This window comes from Ixodes scapularis, unplaced genomic scaffold, assembly GCF_016920785.2.
Source record: "Ixodes scapularis isolate PalLabHiFi unplaced genomic scaffold, ASM1692078v2 PGA_scaffold1__304_contigs__length_218370807, whole genome shotgun sequence".
Lineage (NCBI taxonomy): Eukaryota > Metazoa > Arthropoda > Arachnida > Ixodida > Ixodidae > Ixodes > Ixodes scapularis.
In genome coordinates this window covers 66,573,299-66,595,284 of record NW_024609846.1, presented here as the reverse complement: position 1 = coordinate 66,595,284, position 21,986 = coordinate 66,573,299, and the positions used below count along the sequence as shown (strand labels likewise).

At 44.4% G+C, this 21,986-nt stretch overlaps 1 protein-coding gene across 1 annotated transcript in view; it reads right to left on the bottom strand.

Annotated features, from left to right (window-relative positions):
* Nucleotides 1-21,742, bottom strand: part of LOC120844617 (male-specific histamine-binding salivary protein-like) — a 28,872-nt gene extending 7,130 nt beyond the window's left edge. The window contains exons 1-5 of the mRNA XM_040216486.1: nucleotides 21,641-21,742; nucleotides 14,370-14,536; nucleotides 14,227-14,297; nucleotides 11,220-11,228; nucleotides 8,191-8,268 (exon numbers count right to left, since the gene is read on the bottom strand). Of these exons, the coding sequence (XP_040072420.1) occupies nucleotides 8,191-8,268; nucleotides 11,220-11,228; nucleotides 14,227-14,297; nucleotides 14,370-14,536; nucleotides 21,641-21,742 (427 nt within the window). The remainder of the gene's footprint in view (nucleotides 1-8,190; nucleotides 8,269-11,219; nucleotides 11,229-14,226; nucleotides 14,298-14,369; nucleotides 14,537-21,640) is intronic.
* Nucleotides 21,743-21,986: the final 244 nt, after the last annotated feature.

The following is a 21,986-nucleotide window of genomic DNA, read 5'->3' as shown; positions in this document are numbered from 1 at the left end:
TGTCTCACAAGCCCCCTCCTTTGTTCTTTTTATTCCATGGTGAGCTTCGTGTGCTAGTTCCAAAACCTTCGCAAAAAGAGAGGTAGGAACAACAACCCGAACCCCCCGAAACAGGTGATCTCCACGCATGGAAAGTTTTTTTACTTGTTGAAAGGGTGCCATGTAAGGATGCAGCTCCTTTATTGGTGGGCAGGTACTGGTTGTCAAAGCAATCACTGGTTGCAGACGGTTGTCCTACGAAGTCTCTTTGACTAACTCTTGCTGCAATGCACACAAAGAAATGGCACAGACAACTTCGTCTTCCAGGGTTTCCCCGGACGGATTAAGAGGCATACGCGAAAGAGCACCTGCCACAAGCTTGTCTTCTCTCTTCCTGGAAGCCATGGTGAAGCTTTAGGCGAGCAGAGGGGCATGCCATCTTGCAAATCCAGAATGGTCGTTGGCCAGTTCCTTGCGAGCTCAATAGTGTCAACGGTGACTGGCGGTCGGTCTCTGCAAACGCCTCACGCTCTCCAGCAGAGTATTTCCGCTCTTGTGGCGTTAGAGTTCAAGAAGCAAAGGAGACGGTCACAAGGTCTCTGTTTTTCTTCTGCTGTAGATTAGTGCCAAGGCCGTGTGCTGAGGCGTCAGTTGTCACGACCACGGGCCGCTTGGGGTGGAACCTTTGGAGGGGCTCGCAGAAAAGTAAGAACTCAGTCTCTGAAAACTGTTTTCCCATGCAGCAATCCAGCGGAGCCTTTGTGTAGTAGCTAACGTAATTGTTTTGCCGGCTCTCCATGCCCAGTGATGAACTTGGTGTAGCAGCCGACCATGCCCAGAAATGAGCGCAGCATGGTGACGTATGTCGGTGCTTGGGCCTTAACAATCACGTCAACATGGCTTTCCATGGGTAACACTCCCCGCTAGCTGACAACATGTCCCAAGACTGACAGTTCCAAAACATTGAAGATGCAGTTATCGTTTAGCTTCAAGCGCGCTTCGCTGATGCGACGGAGGACGTCATGCACATTGTTGAGGTGCTTCACTTCGGTAGTTCCAAGAACAATGATATCTTCTAGATAGTAGTGTACTTGTTGACATCTCTTCAGTATGAAATCTTGAACGCAGCAGGAACCGTAGCCAACCCAAAACAAACCCCGCTGAACCTGAGATGCCATTCGTGTGTTATGAACGTCGTCAGGTCTCGGCTTTCTGGGCACAAAGTGACCTGATGGTACGTGCTCGATAGATTGAGCCGCGAGAAGTACTTCGCTCTGACCTGTGCTTGTAGCAGTTCCTCAGTGTGGGGCAACGAAAAGCTATCAATTATGACGGCCTTGTTTACTTTTCTTAAATCAACGCAGAGTCCAACTTCCCCGTCTTGTTTCTCACCGCCACGATTGGAAAGACCCACTCAGACGCATCAATTCTCTCGATGACGCCTGCCTGTAGAATTCGATGGAGCTCTTCAGAGACCTCGTCCCTGACAGAAAAAGTAAGTCTTTGCAGCTTGGCAGGAACGGGCTGAGCTCCTTGACGCGTCTTCACCTTGTGAGCGAACGCCGTTGCGGTACCGAGGGTTCCTTCAAAAAGGTTCGCGAAATCATCTACCGAGGTTCGAGGGAGTCCAGAAGGTACGCACGTGGTCTTGAAACATTTTAACGGGCAACCAGTAACCTCAAGGGACAAACAAGCGATGCAATCGATGTCGAGTATGTTCGACTTGAACCGGAATGTAGATACGACTCTTTATTTTATTGTGCACGTGAAGAATACCAAGAACGTTCTCGTTAGAGTCATTGAAGCACGCAACTTCTTTGATTGTACCACATTTGCTAGTGCGATTGGCGGTACTCTTGCAGAGAGCCTGAAAATGCCTGACTTTCCCGCATCCAGCACACTTTTTGCCTCTTCCTTTGTACATAGCGGAATTTACGAGCTGTCCCGACTATCTCCCAGCGGTAACATTTCTTCAAAGGGAAGAATGAAGGCTCACCTCTCTGTGCACGCTCTAGTCGCTCGGTGTTTGGAGTAGACTTAACGTACATCTTGTGTACCGATGAGGACGATACGAGTTGTTTGGAGTACCGGACCGCTTCCTCTAACCGACAACCGATAAGCACCGCCCGGTCCCAGGTTAGACCACTCCCCTCCAGAAATAGACGCTCTCGTAGCTGCTGGCTCGGAGTCTTCGCTACCAGCTGATCTCGGATGAACTCGGCCATCAAGAGTACGAACTCGCCGCCCGGCGACAGGTCTCGCAGCTCGGCCAGTAATACTTTGACAGGTTCCCCCGGTAGCTGCGCTCCTTGCCTGAAGCGGTGTCGTGCCACGACCGCGTTCGAAGCTGCCGCGAAGTAGGTCTCCAGGGCCGCCAAAGCGACGCTGTAGTCGTCCGGTGTAGTCGGTGTCTTAGCGCCGGCAGTTGGTACCTTCTGTGGTACCGGAGGGTGAGCCGCCGGAAGTGTGAAGACTCGCTGTGCTTCGACACTGAGGCAACGTAGAAGTCTGGCCTTCCGCCAAACAGGTCCATGGGCGTCTCCCCCCGAAAGCAGCAGGTAATTTTGAACACTCGCCGCCACTTTTTCCTCGGGTTAACAAGTTTTTCGGAAAAGGGAAGGAAAGAAGGCGGCACCGCTAGGCTCATGCTTGTCGGTCAATCATACTTCGCTAATCTGTTGTATTTTGCCGTGGCAGCTGAAGTCGACCGCCCTGCTCCAGTACCGGTGAAGAACAACCTTTATTCCTTCCTCTTCTTCCGCCTACTGCTGCAACAGTAGGGCCGCCGAAACAACGACCTTTTTTGTGCACTAGACAAAGCTGATAATTTTCGTCTTAGTGCATCTCTCTCATCGGTTTGAAGAATCAATCATTTTCTTGCACGCGCTGGAGAGCTTGTTCGTAGCTGAAAATACCACTTCAGCGTTCACTTTTTCGCTACTTTTTCAGTCCATGGTAGAAGTTCTGAACATAAGGAACAACAATAATTCTAGAGTACCTTTCTCTTGGGTGAGGTTTAGTGACCTCCCGTCATTTTCATATCTTTGAGCAAAATCTCTGCAATCCACGTTAATAAGACACTGGGGTGCGCTGCTAAGGATGCTACCTTAACGACCGACTTCGCGAACCCCACAATAACATCATCAGAGGCAATTCACGATATCTATATCTGCTCTGCCGGGATCGCGGGTGTGCGGCACAACTAAGCAGTTGCAGCGTGCTAGACCGAAACAACAACCAACTAACTACGGAAATAATTGAAGCGAAGTATGTTTCCAGGTTTGACGATGGACGCGTGAGCTGCCCGCATTTCACCTTATCTGCAAAATAATTAGCTTGCCTCACCTTCAGAATAAAATTAGGGACTATTTTACAAATTTGTTCTAAAAATCGAATAAGGAACCGTGGACAAAACATTTATAGCTTTTGTTCTAAGAATACGTAAAAGAAAACGAAGGCAAAATACAAAACATTGTGAGTTCAGCGCTGCACGTGTGTGTATGTTTTGTGTCTGTAATCAACAGAGTGCCTGTTTGCGAGATGTTTATGCGATCTGAAGTCGTAAGATGACAAACCAACTACCCCAAGCTGCTGTGTTGAGAACAAGTAACATTGTGGCTTGCTGGACAAGGAAGAGGCTTGGCTCTTTTTACTTGTTCCTTCCGGTTTGTTCCAACACTTCAAACAACTCGTCGCTGGTGACATTGAAGTTGTCCTGAACAGTTCTCTTGTAAGCGTAACAGAGAGGATCATTGAGTTCATGCAAAGCAAGAATCTGGTCAAAAAATGCTGCGAATAATGCTGCGACAGCGTAAGGGCCATCTCTCTGAAAGTCATCAAGCAGACATCGTGTGGCTAATTGTACTGCTTGTGACATACTTTGATAAAAAATCTTTCTTCTAGTTCCGCAGAATGAGGTTTAACTGTCTTAAGTTAACGTCTAGGATTACCAATGCTCATTGTATTCCAAACGTTTATAGGAAGACCAGTGAGTAACTGACAGGAATCAAGATTAACCACCCATGATTACCATGCATTGTACCGCGTGAGTCAAACGGATCGATGGCCGTTTGAATGGACGGCAAAAATCGGGTTCTTAGCGTATTGTGCTAGAATATACTACAGAGTTGCCTAAAAGTGTTGGAAGCGTTTATTAAAATTGTGAAAGGATTGCCTCACCTGTGTAAATCAAGAAAAACCAAAATTATGTTTTCTCTAAACATTGCATGTACACTCTAAAAATATTATGTGTTACTGTGGCGCTTAGATTGCCCAAATAAAGAGAAGAATAAGTAAGTCAGTTCTATTTGCACTCCAGTTTACAAATTGTTCAATCTTACCAGGCGCTACAATATCCCAAAACGATTTTCTGATGATTTTGAGATAAAAAGCTTAGCGATCATTTTTCCAGAGACCAAAACAAGTTCTGATTCTTTTTCTTTTGACTCCGGCAGTTTCATGTATTCCTACCCTCTATTAATAAATGCGCCAGCTTCGAGCATCTCTTTATTAAATACCTGCTCGGCAAGTTAAGAAATCGGTTTATGCGGTCCTTTCAAACCACCATCGATCCACAGACCCACGCGGTAGTTCATGATGAGTATCTGTTACTTTCCAAAACATCAAGTTGTCATTATCACATTTTTATTTTATAGTCCTTTAATAGCTTTGCAGGGTACAACATATTATTTGAAAGTAAACATATTCGGCAGAAATCTGCGTGGCTGGGTGAAAGTGAAAGTCAAAACCGAGTTGGTTTCGAAACTTCGGGTTTCCTTTCAAATATTGGTGGGAGCAACATTTTCGGACTTTTACAGCATGTTATACCTTCATTTGCGTCCTATGGTTGTCCTTTATTTTGTAGCGGAAAGCGTCTACTCAGCCAACAGTACTCGATCTCAAAGGATAGAATAACTGTGATGGACAAAATTTACATGTTCGACCAAGCACTGGCTGTACTATTCAGCGTGTACTACCTTTTCAACATTGCATACCCAGAGGAGCTTTGCACTTCCTTGGAGTTTAATTAAACAAATTGAACTCATTCGTGCTTTCTTGCATCATTTGGTTTGTATAGTTGTTCCTTTGTATAGTTCATCCGACGATTATAAATGCCAGCAATGTAGGGCTACCTACACGGGAAGTCAGAATTTCCCTTGCGGATGCCTGAAATTTCCCTACTTCTGCCGAAATTTTCCAGGCTTGCCGAAATAATTATATAATACTAAATATTCGTTGTATTCTGTATCCCGTCAATTTTCGCGATGAGAAATATATTCTGTAACCTTTACGTCTCGCGTACGTTTCGCAAAATTTAATTTATCAGGCCAAACGGGTGGTCAAAGGAAATCTGGCGAGGAAGGATGTTACCGGGAAATTCAAACTGACGAACGACACCCCATCTTCGACTTAAATGTTATGCACGTCATCAAAACATGGTACTGCTTTATTAACTTGTTTGGTGCTTTTTGTAATAATCAGTCCAAAACAAAAGGTGTAACACAAGCTAGAGTTCTCAAACCCGAAAACATGGAACTCGAGACATGGTAGGCAGCATTGTGTGTACGGCACTGCACGAAATATTATTCGCCACGTTAAGTATGTATCTTGCATGGTGTCTGTATTTCCTTACATCGCAGTATTTCTGGTTGCACTCAAGCTTTCTTCTCCGAGAAGGCACAACGGCGCTATCAGAAGCTTCGAGTTGACGAGTCCCTCTATTGTTTTCACGGCGGCGATGAAAACTGATTTTGCCGAAAAAAGTTCTCGGAGTGCTCCTCAGTGCTTGCTGCCAGATGGTCGCACAACAAACCACCAAACGGATGGAGGAAATGATCCAAATGTAGTTAAAGCCACTCAAATTCGATGTTTTCTCGGAAAAAAATCATAATTTACCTTTAAATTTTTAGCTCTATACGGTGCCTAAAATTTCCCTCAAGCTAGCAAGATTTCCCTTTGTCCCATCTTGACCTGAATATTACCTTAATCTGGGAAATATCTCTCGAGTTGGCAGCCCTGCAGCAAAGATTTTAAATGTGAGCTCTTTGTTTTAGAATCTGCATTGCTTGCTTGAAAACTTGTGCAGCGAGAGTTCCTGGCAATGCTAGCGGCATGCAAAGGTGAGATGGCTTAGAATACAAACCAAATCTGATTCTTTTATTTCGGGTTCCCTGTCCTTTGCTTACTTAGAGGAGCTGTGCAAGAATTTCAGTGCTTTGCTTAAATAATTTGAGAGTTTGTGTCTCGACCTTTCTGAAGTAAAGAAAAAAAAAACGGCTTTGCCTGCATGTCTTAGTATTTATTTTAAAGATTGAGTAAGATTGAAGTTTTCGGCACCCTCTCAACTCCTTCAACTTCTTCCGAGTGACGTGCGCTGTGACGCGATTGGGGGACCCGTGGGGTTCCGGTGAAGCTCTCTCTTTATACCTCGTTTCAGCTTCCGTCCGATGGCAGCCAAAGGCTGAGGGACGGTTCGCAACTTTGAGAAGAGCATTCCTACGTACCACAAAGTAGTTCGCTAAAGATTTTTTTAAATAATTTGTGCGTAAACATTGCGCAATATTTCAGATGTGTGCTGCTGAGAATGATTTGCAACTAAAGGAATGAAATATCTGAAGTTTATATTTTTATTAAAAATATGTAACTGCATGTGGTTTGGTGAAAACACATACACCTGTTGGCAACACGGCTGCAGCGCTCGGTTTTTCTGTGTGATTTTGTTCCCGTAATAGCCGAATCATGTGCTTCGCCGCTTTCCTTACCGAGTCCTTCTTAAACGTCCTTTCGCAAAGCCACGTTTGGGCGTCAGGCGCAGGAGGCCGTGGTGAATGTCTATTTTCAGATTTGGCTGGAGACTCCGGCCGCATCGTACCGCAAAGTTGTTACCCGAAGCAGTGTTGTAGGCGTTACCGAAAAAAAGTAACGAAATACGTTACCCGTCACTTGAGCGTGAAATAACGCGTTCCCGTCCTACGTTACTTCAAAATAAAAGGAACGCGTTACCCTTACCGGTACTGATAAAAAGTAACGCATGTTACTTTTGGGTAACTTTTTTTATTATGAATTAACAATCTTTCACTGTTTTGACGTTACAGGTATGCATACGCGCCATACTTTAAGAAATATTATGTCCATGCAGACACTGAACATAGTACTTTATCTTTCTTATGGTTTCACCTAAATACTTACAAAAAACGCAAAGAAAAATGCAAAAACTCAAAAACTTCACATGGCTTGGCACCTAAAAACACACAAAAAAATGTGTCTAACTTTTTTTAAGTCTTGGGAAGGAGAAGTAACTTAACTCCGTTACCCGCTACTCAAAATTTGTAACGTGAATGCGTTAGCCGTTGCTGTTCTGAAATAGTAACAAGTATCTACAGGTTACCGAAAAAAATGTAACGCGTTACTTGTGACGCTAATACTTGTAACGGCATTACAGTGCCTTAAAAATGACGGTGCACTGTAAATCTGGCTTACGGCCAATTTTAACACCTAGTGACTCTAGGTTTCAACGGTCACCGTTTAAATTTAATTTAAAAGAGATTTACAGTGCACCATTGTTTTTACGACGAAATAGTGGCAGCATCAGCTGCTGGTTTTTTACCGGGAACTTTACGGTCCATTTTTTACAGTCATAGTGAATGGTATTTCGAATAAGATTTGCTTTACTGGACGGACAAACATGCAGATGTCCGTTATTTGTTTGAGAGCTTGCACCGCGCCTGAGATGACGCCTACCTTCAGGCAAATCTAAAGAATAGCCAATTGGAGGTCAAGCTCATTGCCGGACCCTTCATCCCGCTTGCCAAAATTTTCTTGGTCGTCATCTCCACTGGGCACTACAAAGATGAGCGAGCCTACATTGATAACCAATACCGGACAGCGGGAACTTTGGCTATGGTGCATTCCAGGCAATACCTGCTGACTCCGTGTTGACAGTGAAAGTCATAAACCTCATCGGCACTAATCACACACCTGCAGTAGAATGGTCGGTTCGCAGGTTGTAAAACACGCATTGTATTGCTTCCATAAAGCGTCCTATCTTGTCGCTGCAATTAGTGGTGATACATCGTAATAATGTACATTGCTTATTTGCGTCTATTTTTAATATAAAGTGCAACCTATGTTGTCATGTGCAGAAACTACATGTACTAACAAAAACTTACAACGCGGGGTAGAAGTTGAAAATGTGGAGGCCGCACTACTTACTTGGTTCGTTTGTTCCCAAAACTGTTACCACGTCACAGGTTCCGTAATCCGAATAAAGGAACCGACATTTAGTGGTCGCTGCCATCGAACAAACATAATAGACATATATTAAAAACGGCAATCGCCGCAGTCCCTGATAGCTTAAGAAAAGCAAGGTGTGGCTTATTCTGTTCAAGCTGCTCGCTTTCACAACGTTCTTGTCCGCAAATGCCGCGATCTGATTGGCTCAGGACCAATAATATGTAGATACTTGGGTCGTGCCGCACCCTGCGTTTCTTAAAGCATTCATTATTAAAAGTAAACACTACTTTAAACTTTCTTTTAAAGCGCATCTTTCAAATTAAAATTTAAATTCTTTATTAATCCTTGAATCAGAGAAAGGAGGCAGAGAAAAAAGAAACTGACACGCTGCTTGAGCAGCCTCTCTCCCCCCCCCCCCCCCTCCATAGCAGCCCAGGGAAGAACAAACATAAACTTAAAAACACTAGCGTTTGAAATATTCATTATGGCAAGCACTCTAAAAAAAGTTTGTGTGTCTACTTTCACGCACAACATTCAGAGAGCCAATCACCGCAACTTACGGTGGCAGCTCAGCGAACGATACTGCCGAAACATGTGTTTAGACCAAAAAAACGCAGTCTGAGTTGTGACATTAATCAATGAAAAATGTCACGCTTGCATTGCTTAACGTCACAACTGAGACTGGGGTTTTTTGTCTAAACATATGTTTCCGGATTGTCATTCGCTGAGCTGCCTCCGTAGGTTGCGGTGATTGGCTTTCCGAGTGTTGTGCGGGAAGGCAGACGCACAGGCGTTTTTTAGAGAGTGGGAAAGACATCATCTATATTGCTAAAAAGTAGATTGTAAACAAAAGGGAGAGAAAAAAGAAACGAAAAAGTATGTCAAAAATAACAACACGCGCCAAACGCATACATCAGGATTATACTAAACTTTCTTTTTTTTCACATGGTATTAATCATTAAACAAAAAAGTGAACATATTTGTTTGGCGGACATGCTGAAGATATCTATATCGTGTTCATAAAAACGATTCAGAAGATTAGGAGGGTACACTGAAACATCTGATTCCCATAGTGTGTTCTTGAATGTGGCACCAGAAGATGGGGAGGGTACATTGCAACATCTGATTCCCATAGTGTGTTCTTGAATGTGGCACAATTCATATCTCAGCATTACGAGTTGAATAATTTGCTTGTCTAAGTTCGAGTCGGGAAATTGATAGATACATATTTTGCGTTCCGTCTAAAATACATTTTGTAGGAAAGTGCAAGTTAATAAATATAGTGATCTTGAATTTGTACTATATTAAATTTATGAAGTAATGGCTATGTTTGGTTTCATGAGCTTCTAAATAGCCTGTTGGATGTTGTCAAAAAGTTTCACTCATAATCAAAAATAATTTTCAAAAAGAAATTATTTCCGACAAACTGGCGTCATCTAAAGGCCTGTCCAAATAGGCCACTACAAAAAGCGTTAGGCAACCCGACTCCTTAAAAAAATCGGCAAAATTGAAGCGGGCGCTTCAATTTCGGCGATTCTTGAAGTGCTCGTGTCGACTGAATATTTTTGTGGCCAAGCCAACATCACGACTTTTCTCCTCGCCTCCTCCACTTTTCTTTGACGTCGGTGCTCGTCAGATTTGACATCGCACGCTACCTGCCACTGGTGTTCTCTCGCGGCTCGCTGACCTCGCTACCGCAGTCGCCTCGGCTGGAAGGCCAAAGAGGTCCGCTTCGAGAGGATTTGGGAGATTCCTGCGTCGAAGCAGGCGTATCGCTTCTCGCATTGAAAGGGAATGACACCTTCGCGTCGTTCCCTTTTCCGTTTTGGAGTCTTGAAGAACGGCGGAGGCCTTGAGCGATTGACCGACAGCCAAGAGAGCGTGTGAGTAGCTCTCCGGACCCACGTGATGAGCAGATAAAGTGCGCCATAAAGGGCGCCGTAAAGGGCACGGGCGCGATTTAAATTAAAAACTGCCCCCGCTCCCCCCCCCCCCCCCCCCCCCTCAAAAAAAAAAAAAAAAAGGGCGGAAGCGGGCCGTCGAACGATTTCTCGGAGTTGTGTTGCCTGACGACTTTTGCAGTGTCCTATTTGGACAGCTCTTATGGTGCAGCTTTCTGACTTTCGAAGGCGTTTATCTCGATTTCACTTTTAATGCGAAATCATTAACTGTCCCATGGAGCGAAGCCGGCGTTGTCTGCGACCGCGGAAAACGGCATATAAATTTCGTCTGTAGCAGCGAAAAATGGCAGCCAAATTCCGTCTGTAGCAGCGAAAAACGTCGGCTAAATTCATATTGGCAGCGACGCGTCATGGTTCCAAAGTGAAACATGCAGCATAACACCCGTGTCACGCGGCTATGAATATAAATTGCAGAAATTATACCACATTTAATAGAAAATAAAAGTTAATATGCGGTATGTCCCCAGAGAAGCCCTCTTCCTGGTTTTGCGGCCCACGCGCCGGTAAAAGGGAGAGGGTGGCGCGCGCTTGGCTGCCGTTTTTTCCTCTCTTTCGTATTAAGGTTAGTATTAGGGTAAATTCACTATATGATGAAGCATTTATTGTATCTTCTTTGGCAAAATTACAGGGGACTTTAAAGCACGCGTCTAGGTCTTAGGTATATCCAGTCATGGTGCGAGTTTACAATCGGTCAATTCTAATTTAGGATTTCTTTGGTGAGAAGAACTGGGATAGAAGCAATAAACATCAGTGCAAATGTGAAGTCAATAATAATATAAGTTGAACCTTGCAATCAGCTTTGTAGGTGTCTGCTTAAGCCACACCAATTCACACGCAGTTTCTACGGCGTGCGCACAGTCTTTCATGAAACCAGAAGCATATCTTAAATAATTGGAGAGCAATATTGGGGCAACAATCCTCTGTCGAACCCGTTGAACACGGCAGCGGTGCAAAAGATAATCTGATCGAGGTACAAATGACCACTGCGCATAGAATTCTAAACGGCTGTTGCGACCTTTTCTCCGCCACTTCCTAACCAGATGGGACACGTTTCGCCTACCTCCATCTCACCGCCCCAACTCGAAGACACCACCCGGAATGCCCACGACGTGAATACCTATAAATCAATTGATGCCAAGCGTCCCTAATCCCGGCTAAGGGCGGCCTTTCAAGTTCAAGGAAGCACTCAAACAAACACAACGACACACACATTTCGAGCGAATACTGTTTGTCAGGTGACGTGACGCGGGAAGCAGAGCAATGGGCACAGCAAGTTGGTGCCGGGAGGCAAGGCCGGTAATTGGGTTGCAAAATGAGGGAAGGGAGATTAAATGGGGCCTAAAGTCGAAATTCCTCAAGCGCGCACTGGGAGTTGGACGATTCAGATTATAGGGGAAGGAAACAGATGATCGGCGGCAAAAGGAAAAGGTTCGGAAAATTGGTTGTGCCGTAAGCCTGCGGGCGTTTGAGGCCACAATCACCAAAGACTGTCCTTCGCGAAGAAAAGAGAAGCGCTTTAGAGACGCCGCGCATTGTTTCATCTGCGTGCGCTGTAGGACATGCACCATGCACGTGGGGTACGAACACAAACGTCCACATCCTTCAGTTGGCGGAATCAGCTTGGCCAAGCATCGTCACCCCAAATATAGTACATTTTCATTTTTAGTTTTTTCCCTCGTGGTACACATGGCTTCTGCAGCAGTTTTTCCTAAAAACGAAACTAGTAACCGGTAGCGCGTTACTAGTGACTAGTTACCGCTCAATACTGATTTATACTTATGTTAAAAATACGAAAGCATTAACTGGCCCATGGAGTGAAGCCGGCGTTATCTGATGTTTGTAGCAGCGAAAAACGGCACCCAAATACCCACTGGATGAGCGAAACGGCACCAACATAACCATTGGCTGAGAGGAACGGTGCGTGAATTTTCATTTTGACTGAGCGAAACTGAACATAAATTCCCGTTGGCTGGTCGAAACGGCCCATAAATTTACAATGGCGGCAAGCGGAAGCGCCTCAAAAAAATAAAACACAAAGAAAAGCACTTCAACGCAGATGCCTCGTCACGGAACCCGTGTAACCGGCGAGGGTTGCCGCGCCTGTGCAGTGGGGGAGCGTATGTCACCGCCCGAGAGCCGTGTGAAGAAAGACGTGGCGCGTTGCTTGTAGGAATACGCTGCGTGTATGAATGCCTTCGCATTCCTACACGTTCACAATACAATCCTAGCTGTATTAAGCTAATAGTTATATTGCATCAAGCATAAGTTATATTTTGTTCTTAGGCAGCTTGAGCTTCTTGAGAGATGTGGATTAGCTGATATAGTAGATATAAGATATCTTTTTTAAATGATATTATAGGATTGAATCACCTCGCGCTCCTGAGCGAAGATACGAAAATCGCAAGGTGATTTGCGAAGCATATAAATTTACTCAATAAAAATTATATGAATAGAATTCAGTGCCTGGATGCGATCACATCGTTTACATGATTGTGACATCTGTCTAGCTGTGTTTGCGTTGACTACGTCCACGTGATTTTTATCTCTGATCTGTTTTGCTGTGCCCAATCACTGCGGTTCTCGCCGTTTTGTCAAAGATTTTTTTGTATAAAATACGCATTCTTACATCAATAATTACGCGAGTTAATGTTATCGACTTAATAAAATAAAATTTTTCTGTAGACGTCTTATATGGATACCTCGTGGTATTACTACCGATTATTATGAGGTGTAATATTTTGAACATCTAATAAAATGTTTTCTAGATCAGTTTCTCTGTGCATTTTTTGTTTTAGCTAATAAGACACGCTTGTATTGTTACGACGGTCGATCCACGCACGTTGCCTTCGCTTCGGCGCTGCGGCGCGCGCCCTCGATGGCCTTCCTTTGCGACGTCACGAAAAGAGCGTTACGGCCTTAGCTTCTATAGGGTGATGGTCGGCGCCGAGGCCCGGGGTGCCGGCGACTCGAGCCACTTGACGGCTCATGCAACCGCCGACCGGTCGGTTTTAGTTTTGTTTTCAGAACAAAAGAATAATATAGAAATGAAGATAGAAATAAATTACATTAAATTTTCGAGATGCGCCAAATACGTTTTATAGAAATTACTGTTATATGTTATTATTGATATACGAAATTACTGTTACTACTGCTAATGTGAACGCCACGAAACTCGGACTTGGACCGGGGGTCGGTTAGGCCCCGGCTCCAGGGGCATTAGAGGTCGGCAGGAGAGCGCGCATCGAGGAAGCCTGGTGCCGTATTTCCGGTAGCTGTAGAACATTCGCGGTCTGCGGTATATTTCCTTTTCTTTTTCGCACATCATTCTTTCTGCCTTGGATTGAAAAACTCTTGACAACGTTATAAAATATCATTTCTGATACAGAGTACATACATGTGATGCTGCAGATGCCGCGAAACCTTCGATAGAGTGAAATTCAGTTCCCAGGATTACCTCATAGATGGCGCCAGCGTGCCAGTTTGTTCTCTCATCGTAAAATATTACAAGAACTCAGGCCTAAGCAGACGCATGTGTGTGAACGGGACCTTACGCGGTCCACAAAACCGGAATAGATACTGTGCTGTGTAAATCTACACTCTCAGAAAAAAAGGGTATATTCTAACACCACTTGTCCTATAAACGACACCCCAAAATTTCAGTTCGACGTAGAGCACGCGGGCGTCGAGCCGTCGTTCCCAACTTTTACAGGCGACTTGATAGGCGAGTGGTACAACTTATTGAAATAGCTAATGTACGTGTTATTGACTACAAAAAAAGTTCTCGCGGTTTTCTTGGTATTACTGCAAAACCTCAGTGTTTCTTTTCCGTAGTCTTCGACACGTATTTTAGCTGCTTAATGAGGTATATCTCACCGTTCCCAAGCGCCTCGTAAAATTTGAGGCCGTCTGCTCGAAGTCAGCGCTCTGTGCGTCGAAATGAAATTTTGGGGTGTCGTATGTAGGACAAGGGGTAATAAAATATACCGTTTCTTTTTTTCTGAGAATGTAAGGTATGATATCTAGATTTTAAATAAAGTAAAAAATTCCGGCTTACATGTCCCATCGCTTATTTCGACGGTGTCGCGGGCTTCGCTGGACACTTTGACAGTCACGATCTTTTCTTTCCTAAATTATAAAGTCAGTTCTTTGTAATCAGGCGAAGAAAAGAAGGGTAGCCAAGGGCAAGCGTATATTTACATTTGGTTCGTCTGAGGGTCCCTGTACATCATTTTGCTGTTCGTGGTCTTGGATCCTTCGTTTTTCTCGGACAATTGTATGGAGACACATTTCCCGGTGCCTCCGAGGCCGTCATCATTTTCATAGGAACGCAAGATGAGGTAAAAAGCGTCCTTCAGAGTCACAGTCTGCAAAAAAAGATATTGAAAACAATCACAGTTTTGAGCTGCCCCCCCCCCCCCCCCCGCTCCCTAGTGTGGTATATATACTTTCTACAACACTCTATTCATTCTGCAGCGTCTGCTCTTCCGCAGAGCACTTACGAGAGCCATCGCTGCAATCTTTGAATGACGGAACTGATCATATGTTGAAATCTAAAAAAAGAAACCTGACTGCACTGTGGCACTGACCTTAAAGCTTCACCTGTCTAAATGCCACAACTGAAAACGCTATATTTTTTTTTTAAAGCTTGAAATGTTTTTTTAGCGCTACCCGCCATTCCTAAATTGTGTCTGTTCGTCCGTCCGTCCGTCTGTGCTTTTTCCGCCAAATTTAGCGGGAAAGGTGTCGTCATATGACGTTACCTCACGTCACGTGACCTATTATACTCTTTGGGGAAATCGACGGCACAACACCTATCTGTTGACTAAGTTTCCCCGCTAAATTTAGAGGGAAAATTGACGTATTGTGGACAAAACATATGTTCAGTTTCACCTGCTAAATCTAGCTGAGAAATGACGTCCCGCGACTTGTACACCAGCTCAGCCAGTTGAAAAACAGAGCGGGAAAATTCACGTCCTGTGACCTAGACACCAATCCAGTTTCCCCGCTAAATTTGGAGGGAAGATATTGTCATGTGACAAACCGACTCCCTCACCAACTCCGTATACACATCATCAATCGACCGATCTCACTAAGCGTTTAGCGCATGCGTGACGCCGCCATAACTTTAGTTCACAAGAGGTAGACGGCCGTGCATACGAGGGCTTGTACCGCCTTGTGCTCTACACGCGCTGAGCCCTTTGGAAGTTATCACACGTGCAGGAAGACTAAAGTTCCCTCCATGCTTGGCGGCAGTGGTGGCGTAGTCCAACTGGCTGGTGAGATAGGTTTATTATAACTTAAAAAAAAGGTTCTCGTGTCGGAAAATGTAATCTTGAGCTTCAAAGACATGGGTCAAACGCGCCCCGCCACTTGACTCGGTCGTCTGCATCGCCGTCTGCCCTTGACCATGGCAAGAGTTTGGCGCCATATTGTTTTACGTAAAGGGAGTTGCGCCTCGTAATTTAAAAATGTAAAATCCATCTCTAAAATACACCGTTGACGACAAGTTTAGGTTGCTAACTGCTGGCGCCGGTTTTTATGGCTTATTTTAGGTTGAGCCTCCGAATTTTAGACACCCTATATATTGCGAGTATAAAACGCATAAACAGGACCTCTCTGACATTTTTACTATAAATTTGTTACTTATTATCTCATATTTTTTTTAAGATGAAGCGTTTAAATTTTTTTCCCAATATTGTTCACATGGAGGGTACCGTCTGCATATAACTTGTTGGTCTAGTAGTTTATAAGGACAATTTCACAGCGCTTCAAACATGTTCTAGGGTCAATTTCAACGTGCAAACAAAAACACCCAACTTTGAATTTAAAAAAAAAAAATTAAATGAAGCATTGAAAGATGTGGTTGTGTTGTCCCTGTTTTAATTGTTTTATTCTTTCTTCATCCATGGCCAAAACCAACACGCTCTTCTCCCAAGCAAGCATTTTAAACCGTATCGTTTTGTTTTTTTTGGGCTACTTTGAGATTTTATTTTTTGGCTACTTGACACCTTTGGCTACTTCCACATTTTACACTTTTGGCCACTGACATTTTACCCAACATTCATATTGATATTGTACCTTTCTTTAAGCTTTACATTTCGATTTTTTCTTATATATTTTCCTCAAAACGACATATCATCTATATATAAATGGATGCTTTAGTTTACGAATTAAACTTTTTATAGCGTTTCAAACATGTCTCAAGGTAAAAAGTTCCGCAACTTCAACGTGCATTAAGAAAACAACATTTTTTTCGTTTTTATGTACGCGAAGCATTTTACACAATATCACCAAGTTTCCATAAAAAAGGTATGTTGCACTGTTTTATCTCCGTCTAAAATATAGCGCTTCGAAAAGCACACTTTTGGCTACTTTTACATTTCAACTTCCTAGTTTTTTTTTTTTTCGTGGTGTTTAAATATATAGCATTGGAATTCTTTCTACTGTTATTCATATAAATACCTATCACCTGTATATACACATAAGTTGCTGCTCTAGATTACAAGCAAAAATAACAACAACGCTTCAAACATATCTTAAAATAAAATAAAAAAAAAACCTAAAATTGAACGTGCAATTAAAAAAAAATCTTTACATATATGTGCGGGGAGTTTCACGAAACGTGGACCTATTCGACATTGCGAGAACTACACGTCGCAACAAAAAAAAGCCTTGTGTCGTTTCGGTCCTAGGCCAGGGCACTATTTAGAAAAAAATGTTAAAGTCCAAAATAATAAAATTGTTAATTACTTTTGCGTAATTACCTTTTTAAGTATTGTGTTTAAGGGCATGGTTTTAATTAGAAAATTGCTGAGCATCATCGAAAAACAGTATATCAAGAAATTGCAGAACGATAGAAGTCTCGCGAAGCATTTTACGGCTTTTGGAAAACCACCCAAACTCGACGGGTGTTTTAAGTTTCGATTTGCAATCGGAGCGCATCTCGGCCCCGACGGCACCGCGCCCCGTGGAAAAATAGTAAAACCCGCCTCTGGTGCGTTGTGCGAGTACAGCGCAACGAAGCAGTGTGCGCTGTCCTCGCGTAACTGCGTTGCAACTGATCACCAGTGTGCCTGCTGATCAGTTGCAAGGTTGTATTGGTTTGTGGCATGACTTTGAATCCAGTACACCTCAAAGGGGCACTCAAGTGGATTCATAGATTGTTCATTTATTGTCATAACTCAATCTACAAGCTCTAAGCAACCTACAAAGCCCAGAACTATATTCAAGAGCGCCCGATTTCTGTATTAAAAGCGCTATCAAATATCGTACCATCCTCCTCTTTCTGCACCGTGGCGCAGAACGCCAGGCAGCGCCACCAGACGGGAAGGCAGCATGGAAGATCACGCGACAGCCAATCACGAGTGACGGATTCCCGGCGGACAGAATTTTCGAAGGCGCGCGTATTTTAAAATTCACTCCGCCGGAAAGCCGTCACCCGTGAATGGCTGTCTCGTGCCCCTCCCTGTTGCCTTACCGTTTGGTGTCACCCCCTGGTGTTCTGCGTGACGGCACAGAAAGGTGGGCGTCACACGATCTTTGATTGGATTTTTAACAGGAAATTCGACCGCCCTTGAATGTAGTTTCGGTTTTTTTAGGATGCTTAGAGCCAGGAGATTGAGTTACGGCGGTAAATAGATGTTATCCGAATCCACTTGAGTGCACCTATAATGCAGGTCGAAGCATTACGGTGAAAGGAGTGTATCGTTTGACACAGTTCCATCGTTTAGAAACCTTTTTGAGCTCTTGAATTGTCGCTAAGAAGTCTGCGAAAATGTGAAGTTTGGGGATGGTCGGCAGGGCTTGGTGGCTCCTGCTTGTACAGTGACATGGAGGGCCTGTAATTCCATGACAAGAGGGTCGACTTTCTCAGACATATATTGCTGGTGCCCCTGAGTGAAAGTATGTCGAAGGAGCTGATGAGGAAAGAAAATCGGCCGCCGTCAGGGAAGATCGCTGCATCCGCGTAAACTTGACAGTGGTTGTCGTGCTGTGTTTCGCGGCAGGGACGTTAAGAGGGCGTGCCTTCCTGATCGCGACGTCGTAACTTTGTCGGTTTCTTGGTGGTAATGTGGGGGAATTTCTATGGGGGTATTGGTTTCGACTGTACCTACAGCGGGGGGCCACGTTGAAAATGCGCATGTAGCGCAGCAACCGCTGGTACAAACTGCTGTTCCCGTGCCTGTTCTCGTTGAGAGATGAGTTTCGTGATTGTGTTTAGCCTCGAGTGTTTTTGTAGGATTGAAATTGGAGTAACGCGAGACGGCGTCGTTATAGCGCGCATTGCGTCACGATTCCTGGTTTCAAATTGCGATCCACTGTGCCACCATAAGTTGTTGGAACTGCGCCTGGTATTTAATTCGCGGTTGCAAGATGACACGCACCAGCCGTCGAGCAATGTCTGTACGGGCACCACCAGCTTTCGGCGCTATACGTCGAGTGATATGGAGTGGTGGCAGATGTTTGCCTAGTCTTTCGGAGCCCTTGGGTTCGAATATCCAGGCGCAGTATCCGGACATTCGTATTTTTAGGTATTGTTAGTATACCCAGCTTGAGTTGAAAGGGAGCCTGAGTGAATTCCTAATATACCGTCTTGATTGCTACACAACGTTGTTGCATATTTGTGAAGAAATTTACAGCCCAGCTTGTTCTGAATAGTTCAGAAGGATATCAAGGGCTTCTTAGAACAGATTGGCTTGCCAGAGAGGTCCTTGAGACTACTCCATAAAGTGACGTCGACGGCATAGATGAGACATTCGACGCCCGGAACCCGATGGAGTTGCCATACTAGAGATCTCAGTGCAATGTTAAAAAGAAGCGGAGACAAGACGGTGCCTTGGGGGACTCCCCTATTGGATGTAAAACATCTTTCTCATTGTTCATCCACCCTTATAGCAAAGGTTTGATACCGAAGGAAGGAGTATACAAATCGTGTAACCCGCGGAAGAAGCCCGAGCTCTAGGCGGAGCTCACGTTTGTCTGCTTCTTTTGCAGGGGTTGTGGTGACGTCAGAATGCCAAGCTCTGATTGGCTTTGAATGAAGAATGGTGGGTAGACCTCAAGGCAGTTTTTTTTAGGTCTACCCACTATCTTTCAATCAGAGCCTAACAGAGCTCGGCGTCTTTCTGATGTAACCGTAACTACTGCGCTGGAGTTCAAGAATAGCTGTCCGCACACGGTTCGTCATTATCATCGCCGCAATAAGTTAAGCCATGCTAAAAGAACTAGATAAGTCTGCCTGGGAGTTGGACTCAGACTCGTCAATATCGGGGCACTGTATGGGTGAAGCCTGATCATATATGGGAAATAATTTTCGAGCTACATAGGTTGCAACGCTTTTCGGTGTGCTTCGCAGTGCGAGACGAACACAAACAGCTGGTTCGGGCTCTTTTTCCCCTCGCTCCATAGAGTGACGCATGCGTCGGAGAGCTTTCGTTTTTAGTACCGGTCCCAAGGCTATCACACCACTCAAACCACCTTTATCTGGAAAGCTGTTTCTCGTGCCGACGTGCTTCGGCCGCAAGATGGTTCACACGGGATTCACTACCTGGCATAGCCCTCCGGCAACACGTAACATCTCGTAGCACGTGATAACCATGCTATTGACGGCCCGAGGCATGTGTTGCCGGACGGAGCCGAAGTTTCGGTTTTGACTTCTGCTCATGTTTAAAATTAAATAAAAAAAGTATATATCCCATTTTTCGCGAAGCAAATACCGTATTGTCTTGTACTGGGGCTTTTCAAGGCGATATCACTCATTATTCCGATATCTTCAGAATTTAGCGAAGTTGTACTTTAATTCGACCGCAGCCAACACTGTGATTCGACGAAGTGAATCAATAAGCGCCAAAACCGCATCGTCACGGCGCTGGTCGCCTTTATAAGCTTTCTGTTACGGTGTAAACCAATTACTCAAAGTGAATGCTGCTTAATACTGCGCCATTTTTATTTCGTCCGTGATTGGTTTAGCCGTTATTAGGAAGCGCAGAAAGATGACGAGTGCCGTGGCAATCCACTTTTGGCGCGGTATGATTGGCTCCATTGCATCGTGGCGTTTGCCGCGGTCAGACCTAATGTGAAACGGTGTATCGAGAGGAATCGGAAAGCGTGTTTATTGCTGGGCACTGCTGCAAGTTTCAACGCATTACGTCTGGTTTAGAACGATCAACGTTCTTAATCAGAAGGAGGCCACAAGACCCTGCTGCTGCTTTCCGTAGATCAAAGTGATGCACACCGTTTAATATCGCGGTTTCTATCGAGAACGAGAAGCCCGCAAACGCACGTAGGTGTTTTTCGGGCGCCACAGGAGGGCTGAACAGTTCTCGTACTCTATGACTAAGTTCCACTATAACGACAACCATAAAGAAACAACAACTACATGTCGAAAACACATGCAGCATGCTCGAGATGTTACCTTTAGCAGGCGTTTAGTCGTTCGGTGCTCGTGAAGTAAGCACGAGTGATTGCAAGCCTGCAAAAGATGCCCTCACCTGCATGATGCTCGTGCTTGAGCATAGCTTCCTATATTTTACAATGCATGTCAAATCGCGAAAGACATTTTTTGAGGCTTGTCATTGTCGTCTCTTTCGGTTTGTCGCTCTAGTGGGACTCGGGCATAAACGACACTTTTAGAAGAATAAACGGAGAAGAAAAGGAAAAGCAAAGAGCATGGCTCAACCGCACAGCAATTTCCAGATCCTGCACGTTTCTTCAATAGGCAGCAGAATACTGAAAGTGAGCTTCACGGTGATTTCAGCGAAATCAAGAGGCCATAAAAGAAATTCTGGGCTGGGACAAATAATTTTAGATTGGGATCTTACTAATCGCATATCGTTCAGAAGGCAAAGTTAAAAAAAAGAAAGAAAAAGTAGAAGGTGAAACTTGCTTTTCGGTACGAAAATTCGAAAATATACCAGACAATTTCGTACCTCATTTCCTTCGAAAACGTTCCGCGTTTTCACCGTGCTACATCCGCGGTACCCAAAGCACGCCAGCCTGCACCAGCTCAGGCATTGGACAAGAGCACTGCGTAACTCGGACGTAGGCACTCGGCAACAATCAATCCGTCGACGAATATTCGAATTCGCGTTCGTGGCCAATGATTGCCGTGACGGCACTTATCGTCGCTTGCAAATGACACGTTCCATGGTTTTCTTAAAAAAAAAAAGGTGGAAGCTTGGAGCCATCGTCCCAAGCACGTCACACACCACGTGATTTCTCATTTCGCTTTTCATGGCCTTTCTAAGAAGCATATTGTGAAATGTAAGTAAAATAATGCAAATTTTAAAAAACTACAATTTTAAGTCCGAGTAACAATACTATAAACGGCGAAGCTACTGGAAAATCTAAAACGATATTTCAAAAATTAGGACTTTACGAAACATATAGTTTCAAAAACTGCGTGTGTTTTGAAGGAAAAGTGAGAATCAAGCATTTTTATACCTAAGTAATCCTTTTCCCGTTCTTACCTTCCATGCGTCCACAGGTGAACCGTCTGACGAGGTCCCCTGAGAGCCAACACTGGCGATGGCGGCCACAAGGCTAGCAAACACAAGCAGTGTAGGATACATCTTGACTTCTTCAGCTCGACCAGAAAGGGAGATCTAAGTTAAATAAAAAACTGTTCGTTAGTCACAGTTTCAATATGAACTAGCATGCGTGTAGAAAGAAACGAGTGGTAAGAATATCGGTGGCTTACCTTGGCAGATGTGTTGCTTCTTCGGATCCCTGTTCAAGACTGACTCCGTGTACGAGGCAAAGCTGCTTTTAAAGGAATCTCCTGGCAGTAGGTCAGTGATGATCATTCCTTTGATA